The sequence below is a fragment of the Theropithecus gelada genome, chromosome 8, assembly GCF_003255815.1.
Source record: "Theropithecus gelada isolate Dixy chromosome 8, Tgel_1.0, whole genome shotgun sequence".
NCBI lineage: Eukaryota > Metazoa > Chordata > Mammalia > Primates > Cercopithecidae > Theropithecus > Theropithecus gelada.
In genome coordinates this window covers 17,578,863-17,593,827 of record NC_037676.1, presented here as the reverse complement: position 1 = coordinate 17,593,827, position 14,965 = coordinate 17,578,863, and the positions used below count along the sequence as shown (strand labels likewise).

Here is a 14,965-nt window from a genome sequence, read left to right as displayed (position 1 = left end):
CGAAAGAAGACACACAAATTGAAAATAAGTACATGAAAGGATGGATGCTCAATATCATTTATCATTAAGATATACCAGAGAAACTACAATGAAATACTCAAAAAGCTAAATGTTTTTTTAAAAGTTGACAATACCAAATGTTGGCCACAATATAGAATTCTGGAACTCTCATACATTGCAGATGGGAATACAACACAGTATTAATAGCATAGCCGCTTTGGAAAACTGGCAGATTTTTTAAAAAGTAAAGTTAAACATTCATTAACCATATGTCCCAGTAATATCACTCTAGGGTATTTATCCCAGAACAAACATGTACGTACAAAAAAATTAAACATAGATGTTCAGTGACAATATCAGCAATATCACTCCAAGGAATTTATCCAAGAACAAACATGTGCACACGAAAAATTAAACATAGATGTTCACAGCATTTTATTTGCAACAGCCAAAACTGGACAGTACTCAAATGTCCATCAACTGGTGAGTAGAAAAACAAATTATGTATCCATACAATGGAACACTGCCCAATAAAGAGGAATGAACTAAAGATCCACATGAAAACATGGATGAATCTCAAAAGCATTATGCTATATGAAAGAGGGCAGAAACAAAAGAACTCATATCATAGGAATCTATTAATACAGAATTATAAAAAAGACAAAACTGAAGAGAGCTAAAACTCTGTCAGCATTGCTGTGATTCCAGCATCCACAGGGATGGGATTGCTGGCATAGGGGTGTGGAGCTTTGCAGGGAGCGTGAGGAGGGGGTGAAATATCCTAATTGTGGTGGAACTCACACAGCTCTATACATTTGCCAACTCTCATTGAATTGTACACAAAATTAATGAGTTTTAAAATATGGAAATTATATTTCAATAAAGCTGATTTTGAAGGTGAAAATTTTTCTCTGGGGTTTCTGACTGTGGATTAATACAAATCAAAAAACCAAACAGCTGGGTTCCCAGAACTTAAAAGTGAAGTGGCTCAAAAAGGTCTGCTCTGTCAGAATTCAGCCCTAGAAATTTGTTACCTCTTGCAGGTAACTCAGCAGTTACGTCCAGAATGATAGTCTTTTTCTTTTTCTTTTTCTTTTTTTTTTTCCCTTAGAGAGCTCTGTTCTGACAGAATGAGAGTCTTTAATAGGGAAATTGAGAGAGATCTGATAGATTTCCTTCCTTTCAGAAACAAATGTACAGAGATTTTCCAATGTAAGGGTTCATAATGCGTGTATTGTGCGATGAGAATTCTATTTGAAGTCCTCTTACCAACTTTGTTGACAATATAACATTTCTCTCTTTAGAGCCACTGAAATCAGAGGAATTCTTAAACAACATACTATTCTTGCCCAAAATAAGAAGAGAGAATTCATTCACTCACTCATTCATTCAGTAAACATTTTCCTTTCTTTCTTTGTTTTTTTTTCTTTTTGTTTTTGTTTTTTTTTTGACAGGCTCTCGCCCTATTGCCCAGGCTACAGTGCAGTGATATGATCATGGCTCACTGCAGCTTCAAACTCCTGGACTCAAGCGATCCTCACACCTCAGCCTCCCAAGTAACTGCAACCATAGGTGTGTGCCACCACACCTGGCTTTTTAATTTTTTTTTTTGTAGAGATGTGGTCTCACTATGTTGCTCAGGCTAGTCTCAAACTCCTGGCCTCAAGTTATCTTCCCACCTCAGCCTCCCAGAGTGATGGGATTATAGGCGTGAGCCACCACACCTGGTCTTCTTTGGTGGATATTTATTAATCACCTCCTACATGATAGGCAATATACCCAGTGCTGGAAACTAAAAGTAAATATATAAATAAGATGTGGTCTCTGTCTTCTGGAGAGCCCTAACTTCTCTGAGTTTTTTGGGGTCACAATTCAGAACATTGAGAGTCAGCTTCTGTGATTTGTCCTTGTCACTGAAAACTTACCAAAAAAAAAAACCTCTGAGAATCATGGAGATAAAGACTGCTTTTAATAAAGCTCTTTAATCCTAGAATGTTGGAATTTGGCAGTCAAAAAGGCCATCCTTCCCATTCAGAGAAAAGAAATGAAAGCCTAAGAATATGACGATCCTATGGGATATGGTTTGGCTGTGTCCCCACTCAAACCTCATCTTGAATTGCAGCTCCCATAATTCCCATGTTTCGTGGGAGGGACCTGGTAGGAGGTAATTGAATCATGGGGGCAGGTCTTTGCCTTGCAGTTTTCATGATAGTGAATAAACCTCACAATATCTGATGATTTTATAAAGGGTAGTTCCCCTGCACCGGCCCTCTTGCCTACTGCCATGTAAGACGTGACTTTGTTTCTCCTTCACCTTCTGCCATGATTGTGAGGTCTCCCCAGCCACATGGAACTGTGAGTCCATTAAACCTCTTTCCTTTATAAATTACCCAGTCTCAGGTATGTTTTTATTAGCAGTGTGAGAACAGACTAATACACCATGGTAAAAGAAAATGGTTTCTCTATTCACACTACACTTCTGACACTAAATGTGTGGGTTTTTTCCACACCAAGTATTGTCCAATTCTCTGCAGATGCCAACTGGGAATCCTAAAATTATGGCACTACCTGAAGTTTGCGTCATACCCACAAGTTAAAATCCCACAAGACTTTCCTCCATTCAGATGCCAACAGTAAGTCTGGGGTCGCCACCAATACTTCTGACCAAGTGGCCATAAATCAGAGGTTCCCATTGACCTGGACAAGTCAAGGAATTCACCGTGAAGAAATTCAAGGACACCGTCAAGAAACTCAAGGATGAGTCAGAAAATAGTGAAAGTCTGGAGCTTTGTGGCAAAGTGAAAAGACACACTCAAGAAAGGGGAGTGTGAGTGTGTGTACTCAAGAGAGTGAGTCATGCCCAGTGGGGTTTGGAGTTTCTACCTTTATGGGTTTCTTTCACCAAGGGGTGGAATATTCATGAAGATTTCTAGAAAAAGGTAAAGATTTCTCAGAACTGTGGCGTCATCCATGTCTACATCAAACATGGGTGTTCCATGAACTATTATGGCACTAGTGGGTGTGTGATTTAGGGTGTTAATGAGTGTGTAATGAGTTCCTAGGTGAAACCTACGTCAAATCCAGCACCATGTTGAGTCTGGTTGGTCTTAGTCAGCTTGGCCCTCATGCTGGTTTTCACGGTCTTACTGGTCCCTAGCATATGCAGCTCTTTCAACAGCTCCTTTTTGCTAGTGATGAGACTGTTGCTTGGAATTTTCTGTTCTCCTACGACCATCCTGTCTCACTGTGACCCCTTTCTCAGGACTGATAATTTACTAGAATAGCTCACAGAACTCAGGCTCACAGACACTTTACTTATGTTTACTGGTTTATTACAAAAGCTACAACTTGGGAACAGCCAAATGAAACGAATGCATAGGACAGGGAATTGGGGATAGTTCAGAGTTTTCATGCCCTCTCTGGGCACACCACTCTCTCAGCACCTCAATGAATTCATCAACTCCTAAGCCCATAAGTCTCCCGGTTCAAGACCTTCTATAGAGCTTAATCTCCAGACCCTCTCTCCCATTCCTGGAGGTTGGCTGTAGGGCTGAAAGTTCCACCCCTCTAATCATGTAGTCTTTCTGATAACCAACTCCATCCTTAGGCTGTCTAGGGGCTCCATCTTAAGTCACCTCATTAACAGAAGCTCAGGTGTCATCATAAGTGGCTTCTTTATGAATAACAAAGGGCTCAGGAAATTCCAAGGGTTTTAGAAACCAGGACAAAGACCAAATATATTTTGTATTATCCCACACAGTTAGACAATGAGTTAGTGGGACCCTTTCTGTCTTCTGACTCTGATTCAACATTCCAGAGGTCCCTGGAATGGTCTTCATTGTCTCCCTTCATCACTCCCTGCAGAGCAGCGGTGTCTCTAAGCCCTGTTGTCCTCTTGGAGACATTCCAGGGTACTTTAACAATCTAAAAACATGCAAGCATAGGTAATTTCCACAGGTTATACGTGAAATAACGTACCCTGGGGAAAAAAGATTATAAGTGAAATGCTTAGTTCAGCAAAGGAATGTTTTCTGTGGAAACCCCCTTCGATAGAAATATTGATTTTGAAAACATTTCTTTTCATTCTTGGAATAATTCTGAAAAAGTGATTTATTTGTGCTCTGAGGGAAATAGGGACTTTCTCCTCAAATGTTTACAGGAATTATTTTGATAGTAAGGCATTTTCTGATAGAGTAGGAAGATGATAAGTTTTCAAGCAGGAACCAGAAAAGCAGCTGCAGCTATGTACTTAGGAAAAGGTTTGGTTTTTGTTTTTAATGGTCAAATCAGTACAGTACAGTACATAGTGCTGTAAAAAGCTTTACACTCACAGAAAAATAAATCCGTGCAATCATGTGATACCTTGGGACCAAACTTCCATTTGCCTTTTATCTGGTGTATTCCATGTGCCAAAAACCATGAAGCAGTGCTGTCAATAGAGTTCTTTGTGTTCATGGAAACATTCTAGAGCTGCACTGTCTAAATATAGTAGCCATTCTCAATGGCTCACACCTGGAATCCTAACACTTTGGGAGGCTGAGACCGGAGGATCACTTGAGGCCAGGAGTTCCAGACCAGCCTGGGCAGCATAGTGAGACCTTTATCTACAAAAAAATTTTTAAAAAATTCAGTGGGGTGTGGTAATGCATGTCTGTAGTCTCCAGCTACTCAGGAGGCTGAGGTGGGAGGATCGCTTGAGTCCATAGAAGTTGAGGCTGTAGTGAGCTATGACTGCACCACTGCACTACAGCCTGGGTGACAGAGCAAGACCTTGTCTCTAAAGAAATAATAAATAAATAAATAAATAAATAAATATATATATAAATATAGCCACCACTAACCACTTATGGCTACTGAACACTTGAAATATGGCTAGTGACACTGAGAAATGAATTCTAAGTTTAATTTTCTTTTAATCCCTTTAAATTTAAATGGCCACCTAGTCTACTAGCTATGGAATTGGACAGCACAGCTGTGAGAAATAGGAAATACAAAGTGCCTCAGTATTCACAATGTGTTTGTAAATGATTGAGCTAGATGTGGATGGAGGATTGTTTTCAGCAATATCTATCCACAAGGGACATCTCTTCAATCTTTCAGAATCATTACCTTCAAATACAAGACTCTATGATGGAGGTGATTAACTTGATATCCTATGTGCACATATATCTATAGTGAGTAAACAAAATGCTGTGAGTCTTTCAAGCTAAGAAGTATGAGAAGATGGTAGAGTGGGACCCCTTCTGTCTTGGGTGCTACTGATGTGACAATATAATACACAGCAAAGTATGTCCAGGTGGATTTGGGACAACATCTACCCCATGTACAGATTAAAAAAAAAATAGTCTTGAGACTTTGTTCCACAATCTTGGATCCCTTATCAGTCAGATGAAAACTATAAAAATAAGTGCTAATAAGAAGAGAACATGAGGAGATGGTGATGAGAGCTGTTGCCTGACTCTGCTCTCCATTGGAGGAGAGCTGGGTGCTACTCTCTAGCCCCAAGCCTAGTAAAGGGAGTTCGAAGAGACATTTTGGAGAAATCCCAAATGGTTCCTGGTAACTGGAAAACACTGAAGATGGTAGCCTCATTCATGCTCCATAAAGCCAATGGAGACTGCTTCTTCCCATGAAACCTAGAGTGAGAGAGGGTTGACCAACCACTTTGGGAGAGGGACTAGGGAAGCCCTTGCTCTGTGGTTGGGATCAGCCCACACTCCCAGAGTGGCTGAGGCAAGGGGCATGTGTGAGTGTTTCTTGTGGACCAGATGTGGGCCACGTGCAATAGAGTCGACATGGAGTCTATCTTCTTGGGGTCCACCCAGTAGGGTGGGTGGGAGAGGGAAAGGCTCAGCAGGAAGAAATGTTCCAGTGGGTACACAAGACTGAGGAACAGGAATAGAGGACCCCCACTTAACATGGTTTGAATGTTTGTCCCCTCCAAATCTCATGTTGAAATGTGATTCCCAGTGTCAGAGGTGTGTCCTGGTGGGAGGCGACTGAACCATGGCGGCAGATCCCTCATGGATGGCTTAGCACTATCCTCTTCGTGATAAGTGAGTTCTCACTCTGAGTTTACATGAGATCTGGTTGTTTTAAAAAGTGTGGCACCTCCCCACAACCCTTCTCCTTCTCTTGCTCTCACAATGTGACATGCCTGCCCCTGCTTCACCTTCTGCCATAATTATAAGCTTCCTGAGTCTCACCAGAAGCTGAGCAGATGTTGGTGCCATGCTTGTATAGCTTGCAGAACCTTGAGCCAACTAAACCTCTTTTCTTTATAAAGTAACTAGTCTCAGGTATTCCTTTATAGTAACAAAAATAGATTAATGTATTACCCACCCTCTCTTTCACATTGCACTCTTCCAGTTGAAGCAGAAGAGAAAATTTAATGCTAAGTCAAGTTTAGACTAAGGACTGCATAGTTTAATTACTGAGTTGACACTATGCTCAGAGAACCTACAAGTGATCTGAATAACTGGGCCTGCAAAGTTTTCACATAATGTCAGGGGAAAGTTTCTGCCACTGAATAAAAGGATCACAGCAGACACTTTTGGTCAACCAGAAATGAAACTTATTCAAAATCCTGGTTATAATACTTACGTGGATTTCATTAGATTTTCTCTTTACAATTACAAGAAGCTATGTTTTTGTTTTTTGTAACCAAAAAAAACCCAAATAAAATATAAATTAATTTCTGTCAGCTTGGAAACCTGTATATTAACCAAATCTGTCTTTTTAGTTAATTCCAGAAGTAACTATTTATGCAAAAAAAAAAAAAAAAAAAAGTTGGGAGTATTAGTAACACTGGTTTGGGCATAAAACATAGCTTGAGACGACCTGAAATTGCTAGAATTACAGGCATATAGCACTATCTCTTTCATTCTTCCTGAAAATAATAGAACAGTTTTGATAAAAAGAGAAGTGATGATTGCAGGAGGTAGGGAGAGAGCAGAATGCAGACACTGCTGATTGAAAACTGTAGAAAGGAAAAGGTTTCATGTAAAAATAATCTGAAAATATTCCATTAAGGAACATTCTTTCGTTTTCCTCCTACTTCACTGACTGTTCGTTTCAGATTCCTCTGCATGTTCTTACTCATCTCCCTAATTTCTTAGCACTGGAGTGCATTAGGCTCTCCTCTTTTCTCTTTGTCGTCCACTCCTTTGGTGATCTCATTCAGTTTCACAGATGTAAATATCTTCTCTGTTTCAGCTCCCACTCCTACCTGTCCCCTGAAGTCTAGTTTTGTATATCCAGTGGCTTGCCTGGCACTCCTTTGCTGAATGTCAAAAAGTTAACTCTAACTTAACATGTCCAAAAATTAGAGCCTGATCTCCCATCCTAAATCTTGTTACTTCCACAGTCTTCCCCAGTTAGTTAATGCAACTCCATTTTTCTGGTAGTTCAGTCCCAAACCCTTGAGTCATCTTTGACTCTCTTTTATAATGTACATTCTCCCTTCAGCAAATTCTGTCAGCTCAGTCTTCAAATTATGACCAGAATCTCAACATTTCTTACCTCCTTCTTTGCCACCACCCTGGCCCAAGCCACCACCATCTCCTGCTTGGATTGTGTAGCCTCCTTATTCACCTCCTTGCTTCCAACACATAATAAAGGGTGATTCTGGCAAAATGTAAGTCAATCATCCTACCCCTCTGCTCAAAATCTACCAAGGGCAGTTAAGGATCCTTACGACAACCTATAAGGTCCCACTTATGACATCTCTGACTACCTTTCACGTGGCTCACTCAGCCCTAGGCACACTGACCCCTTGCTGCGCTCAAAACACACCAGGCAAGACCTCAGGGACTTTGCACTTATAGTTACATATTTGCATGGCTTCCCCCCTCACCTCCTTTAGGTGTTTACTCAAATTTCACGTCTCAGTGAAGCCTTCTCTCAATATCCTTTGCAACCATCTACTCTCCTGATGCTATACTCCTTATGGCTTATCCCTTTCCTTGTTTTGTTTTTCTCCAAGACACTCAGCACCATATAACATCATATATATTTACTTATCTTGCTTATTTTCTGTCTGCCCAAGCTCCATGAGGGAAGGGGTGCTTTGTGTTCCGCTGGAGTCAGTAAACTATTCCTAGCACATGGTAGATGTTGGAAAAATATTTGTCACATGAATGAATGAAAGAATAACTACCCATAAGAAGGATAATAAAAAATAAACTGAACCTTTATTATAGAGACTTAACCTAAGTTATTTGGGTCTTGGGGGTAAGGTGAGCTGAGTCTACCTTATGCCTTGGACCACCCTCTGGTCTAACATTTCTTGTGCACTTACTACACTCCCTCCTTAGTTTTCCTCTTTTCTCCATTCTCTTCCATCTGCTAAGCACATGAACCACCTTTCTTCTCTGTCCTTCTTGTCTCTCATCCCTCTTATCCACCCAGCATATACTCAGTATTCCATCGAGTCCCACCAGGCAAATGCCATGGTGAATTTTGTGTCAGACATATTCTCTCAGCTTCACCTTGAGCTTTTGAAATCCAAGCACATCATGATTTTAGGTATGTTGACTATTTCTGCCTTGGGTAGTGGCTAATTTTATTCCAAAAATTATTTGTTGAGCCTCAACTACAGACGAGGCACAGTTCTAGAAGCTAGGAATACAACAACAAATAAATAAGACCGGCACTTATGTTCTCTATTCTAATATATCAGTGGTTTGTATGCAGTTATTATATGATTTACAAGGCATCCTATCTGTGCACTTAAGCAGTTGTAGGCAGCCCGCTTACTGAAAATACTGTAGAGGTTAGAGTTGCTTATGTATTTAAAATAAAAACCCTTTTCTTCAAATGCATATTTTAAGACTCTTGGATTGTTTGGGAATTGTTAATAAAGAGGAGTGAGCCATAGATCACAATGGAAAAATACTTAGTTTTTTTTTCTTTTTTGACATGAAATGACTCACATCTGTGAAATGGCAAAACCCATAATAGAGATTTTAAAAAAATGAGTTGATGAGTTTTAAGTTAAAAGCATTAACCTGAAGCCTGGGGAACTCATCTGTTTTCATGATTCCTTCCATCTCTGTTTTTTTTTTGCTGGGCATTTATTTCCAGAGCTAAGTAAATTCCCTAGGCTTTCACCAGGAAAAAGAAACTTATCTTCTGGCTGGGCGCAGTGGCTCATGCTTGTAATCCCAGCGTTTTGGGAGGCCGAAGTGGGCAGATCATGAGGTCAGGAAATCAAGACTATCCTGGCGAACATGGTGAAACCTCATCTCTACTAAAAATACTAAAGTTAGCCTGGTGTGGCGGTGTGCGCCTGTAGTCCCAGCTACTCAGGAGGCTGAGGCAGGAGAACTGCTTGAACGCAGGGGGTGGAGGCTGCAGTGAGCTGAGATTGAGCCACTGCACTCCAGCCTGGGCGACAGAGCAAGACTCTGTCTCAAAAGAGAAAAGAAACTTATTTTCTGACTCTTATGAGGATAGACTTGGGTAGTCAAGTTTTAGATGTTCAGACACACTTGATTCAAGAAAAAGTATTTTCTCTGGTTTTGGATCAACACCTCTATCTTTAATCCCCAAATTCCAAGTGGCTCTCCACCTCTACCTCTTGCAAAATGTTCTCAGCTTCAGATTTGTTAGTGCCTGCGTGCTTTCATGCACACACACATTTCCATATCTCTTAAGCTTTCAGTCTAACACAATGAATTGACTATTGGAACATTTCTCTTGATTCACAACTATAGGTTTTTTTCTTTTATTGAGGTAAAATTTATATACGAGCAATGCACAGCTTTTAAGTGTAAAATTCTATGAGTTTTGACAAATGTAACATCACCAAAATAGAACACTTGTATCATCTTAGAAAGATCCCTTATGCCTCATTTTTTTTTAAAAAAAGAGCATTTAATATTAATCATTGCATGAAGAAACTTGAAATGCACTGAAATCCTACAGTTATATGTGAAAGAAACTTGAGAGGTCTTCCAAAATTTGAAAACATATTAAAAGTGCAGATGTTATTATCAGTAATAAATGTGAGGATGGGACTTTTCTGAAATGTCAATAACAAAATTGTGATCAACCATGCTAGAGAAAAGACTGGGCTATCTATTCAACCCATAGAAAATGTTACAAAATCAATCTACCACTTCACACCCACTAAGCTGGCTGTAATCAAACACAAAAACAATAATCAGTGTGGGTGAGGATGTGGAGAAATTAGAACCTTCATACATTGCTGGTAGGAATGTGTGGTGGTGCAGCCACTGTGGAAAACAGTTTGGAAGTAAAGTTAAACACACAGTTATGATATAACCCACAAATTCTACTCTAGGTAGAATTGAAAAGAGAAATGGAAACATAACATCTACATGAAAACTTGTACATAAATTTCTGTAGTAGTGTTATTCCTAACAGCCAAAAAGTAAAAACAACTGAAATGTCTATCAACTCATAAAGGGATCAATAAAATGTGGCCTATTGAAACAATGGAATATTATTTAGCAATAAAAAATGAAGTTCTGATATACGCTACAATATGGATAAGCATTGAAAACATGATAAGTGCAAGAAGTCAGTCACAAAGACCACATATTTTATGATTCCATTTATATGAAATGTCCAGAATAGGCAAATCTGTAGAAACAGAAAGTAAATTAGTGTTTGCCAGGGACTGAGGGGTTTGGAGGGAAAAGAGGAGCGAATGCCAATGGGGATAGGTTTTTTAGGGGATGATGAAAAATTTCCAGAATTGACTCTGGTGATGATTGCACAACTCTGTGATGTGAATATGCTAAAACACATTGATTTGTACCCTTTAAATGGGTGAGTTTGTAGTATGTGAATTGGATCTTGAGAAAGCTGTTTAAAAAAACCCTTTCCAATGAGATGATCAAGAGTATGTAGCTAAGCTGGGCATGGTGGCTCCTGCCTGTAATCCCAGCACTTTGGGAGGCTGAGGCAGAAGGACTGTTTGAGCCCAGGAGTTGGACACTAGCCTAGCCATATAGGGAGACCCCATCTCTACCATAAATAAATGAAAAGTTAGCCAGGACTGGTGGTGGTGCTTGTAGTCCCAGCTAGTTGGGTGGCTGAGGTGGGCGAATTACTTGAGTCTGGGAGATAGAGGCTGCATTGAGCTGTGATTGCACCACTGTACTCCAGCCTGGGCAATGGAGTGAGATACTGTCTCAAAAATAAATAAATAAGTAAATAAAGAGTATGTAGCCAAAACACTTGAAGAAAAAGTATAGCTATAGCTTGAATGTCCCTGCCAACATTCATGTTGAAATTTAATTGCCATTGTAACAGGAATAAGAGGTGATTGGGTCATAAGGGCTCTGCTCTCATGAATGCTGTTATTGAGAGAGTAAGTTAGTTATCCAGAGAACAGGCTTTTGACAAAAGGGTAAGTCTGGACCCCATTTGCTTCCCGTCTCTTGTGCTTGGTTGCTATGTGATGCTTTCCACCATGGAACCACCCTCGCCATGTGCTGTTGCTGTGCTCTTGGACTTCCAGCCTCCAGAACTGTGAGAGATTCATTTCTTTTCTTTATTAATTACCTAGTCTGTGGTATTCTCTTATAGCAGCAGAAAACAGGTGAAGACAAATATTACTGAAGTGTTTTAGGAAGTTTAATAATAGAAAATATTATAAGGGCAGTAGATAAAACTATTGTGTGATTTTTCTGGATTTGGTAATGTTTGTGGGATTTGTCAACTCTTAGAAATTTGTATTTGAGATTTTTGTCATTCTAAAGAAACATTCACGTTGTACTAAAAAAATAAATATTCCATAATCTGGGCTTTTCAGTGAACTTCAGAAATAAGAAGGATTAACTGTATGCATGAATAATACACGATGGAATTTCATCTTCCTTTTCATATCTTCTTTTGACCTGAAGTATATAATGTCTTGCCTGCTATATAGTCTTTCTTTCCACACCACATACATTAGGGCTCATGGGAAGAGGTGGGGGAGGAATATGTTATTGGGTAAATAAATATACACTAGCCCATGCCTAGGTGGTCTGCATGCCTCCTTTCTCTTTTTACCAAGGCGGGAGCTTGTGTATTCTCACACTGAACTTGAGCACTGGGGGCTATGGTAGCAGAAATGGGGATTCTTACTTCATTTTTAATATTTCCAAAAGCCTAACAAAATATTTACACACAAAATACATGCTGGCAAAACGAAATGTCAATGTTTATTTGATTTGCTTTAGGCTTCATTGCCTTAGTAGTGGTAACACTGGCTAATTTATGATGATCAGAACCCCTAATCATTTTACCTTTATTTATAACAGGACGAATGAATGATTATTTAATACATGTGATCAGCTTTATAGGTACAATTTTAAAATATTTTAGCTTCAGGGATAAAACCAATTAAAAATTCCCTTTGCAATGAAAATGGGAAACACATTTCTGTGGCTTAGCTGTTGAAATGCTCCTTTATTGAACATTCACTATAAGCCAGGAGCTTTCCATAATTTATCATGCTAATAACACTTCTGTAAGGCATTCTTAACCCAATTTTATAAATGAGGAAACAGAGGCTTAGATTATAGATGTCTATGCCCAAGTCCCTTAACTAGAAATATCACGTAAATCTATGTCCACCCTGCCTCCTATATGATTAGTTATTTTTTTTGTTTATGAGTTGGTTAATTTTCCAGGTAAAGGCCAGTAGGCCAGTGGTCAAGCCGCAGGGGAGCAACTACATTCTGTACTCGGTCTTACTTTTGATGCTTTGCCGACAAAACCATCAGACCCCAAGGTTCAAGGAAGGCAGGAGTTGATTGGGAATAGGCACACCGGGACTGTCTGTAGGGTATGTACGCAAGGGTAAAGGGAGATCACAAACGAGAAATATGCCTGTATTAGTCCATTTTCACACTGCTGATCAAGACATACCAGAGACTGGGCAATCTTCAAATGAAAGAGGTTTATTGGACTTACAGTTCCACATGGTTGGGAGGTCTCACAATCATGGCGTAAGGCAAGGAGGAGCAAGTCACATCCTACGGGGATGGCAGTAGGCAAAGAGAGAGCTTGTGGAGCAAGCTCTCCCATTTTTAAAATCTTCAGATCTCGTGAGACTCATTCACTATCACGTGAAAGGGCCCAGGAAAGACCCGCCCCCATAATCCAATCACCTCCCACAGGGTTCCTCCCACACAACTGGGGACTGTGGGAGTTACAATTCAAGATGAGATTTGGGTGGGGACACAGCCAAACCATATCAATGCCCAAGTGACTGGGGTGCTTCCAGACCTACACATCTGCTCACACTGCTGTTCTGGCAGGGGGAGCACGAGCTGTGGATGTGTTTCTGAAGTTGGAGTGAATTTGTATAAATGCATATACTCCCTCATGCTGGTTCCTCTGGTGGGTGTCCAAGGCTGCCTTTGATAGATTTCAGATGGGGCAGCCAAGGCAAAGTGGGTGACTCGTGGCCTTGGTGCATCTCAGCTATGCTCACTGGGCCGCCCATGCTGACATGGTGGGCGGGATCATGGGGTCACCAGGGAACCTGACTCCACTCCCATCTCTAAGCTTGGCCAAGTCAGTCACTTCTTGTTATTGGGGCATCTTCTACCTGTCACTTGAAAAAGACTGTTCTTTGGAACAATAAGGCGGTAACACATACACGGGACCACCCTGTAGCCGGCCACACAGTTTCCGCCTCCAGGTGCTTGGATCCACTGAACGGACCTCCCAGGAGGTAAAGAGGGCGGATTTGAGGTCTCTCCGTCCCTTTACCAGGGGAGGGCGCCGTTCCAGCCCTTGCCTCTGTGGCACAGATCAAAGGACGGAGGAAAAAGGGTGCGGGTCTGCGGCACTAATGATCGAAAATGTAGTTTTAAGTGACCTCTCCCCGCGCACGCACTGTCGGTGGGGACAGTCCCGAGGCCAGGCTGTGGGGCGCCTGGGGGGAATCGCCTCAGGGGGAAATGGATCTTTCAGGGCTCGACAGGTCCCCGAGACTAAAGGCTCCGGCTGCGGCTCGGTGCCGGGGGAGCCGGGTCAGAGAGGCCGGGACCCCGAAGGACGCCTAGGTGCGTGTCCCGAAGCCCGCGTACCTCCAGGGCCCCGGCGAGACGGCGCCCAACTCGCGGCTCCAGTCACACGGCCCTTCCTGAGAGGAAACACCAGGGAAAGCACCTCTCACTTTTCTCAGGGTGGGAAAACTGTGAAGGAAGAAGACAAAGCAACAGGCAGGTTTCCGCTCGCGGGCTAGAAGCCGGGCCCAGGGCGGGCACGCGGCTGCGGGAGGCAGCGGAGGGTCCAGGCCGACCCAGGGCTGCACTGCGAGGGTCGGGGTCGCCTCCAGCCTCCCCCGGAGGCCCCGCCCTACCCTGGAGACGCCACCTCCGCCCCGGAGGCCCTGCCCCCTCCCCCTCCCCGAGGCGCCGGCCCCGCCTCTCCGCCCTCCGCCCTCCGCCCCCCCGGGCCCGCCACCACCGGCCCCGCCCGCGCCGCCTTCGCTTTGACGTTACTGAGGGCCGGGCGGGCGACCGCCGCGGGCTCGCAGCCTCGCCAGCCTCCGCCAGGGTGCGCGCGGGCTGCCGCCGCTCGGCCGTCCCGGGAGCCCAACAAAGAGCACGCGGCGCTGGCCGCCGGCACTCGCGCCCTGAGGCTGCGGCCCCAGAGCGCCCGGCGGCGGTTTCGGCGCGCAGCCGGGCGGGCGATGGAAGATGGAAGGAAGGAGCGCCGCGGTGAGCTCCGGGGCCGGGGCGCGGGCGCGGGGGGCGCACGCGGCGCCGCTGTCCGACGTGGGGTTTGTGTTGCTTTGTCGCCGCTCTGTCCCCCAGGATCCCGGGGCCACCTGGGTTTCTGCTGTCTCGATAGGTGCTGGGTACGATTTTCCTCTTCGCGCTTGCTTGCTTTGTGTTTGTTAGGAGCCCAGCAGGGTCAACTTTGTGGTCTTAAGGTTTAGGTGTTTCAGTTCATCCCTCTGCTTTGAAAACCTCAGACGTGGGAGAAAAGC

At 42.8% G+C, this 14,965-nt stretch overlaps 1 protein-coding gene across 2 annotated transcripts in view; it reads left to right on the top strand.

Annotated features, from left to right (window-relative positions):
- The window catches only part of PSD3 (pleckstrin and Sec7 domain containing 3), a 559,261-nt gene that overhangs the window by 58,957 nt on the left and 485,339 nt on the right, over window positions 1-14,965 (top strand). The window contains exon 1 of one of the 2 annotated variants that reach the window (XM_025393706.1): window positions 14,530-14,693. The exons of the other annotated variant lie outside the window; for it this stretch is intronic. Within the exon in view, the coding sequence (XP_025249491.1) occupies window positions 14,673-14,693 (21 nt within the window). The 5' untranslated portion in view covers window positions 14,530-14,672. Of the gene's footprint in view, window positions 1-14,529; window positions 14,694-14,965 lie in introns of those variants that run through there. 2 annotated transcript variants of the gene reach the window in all.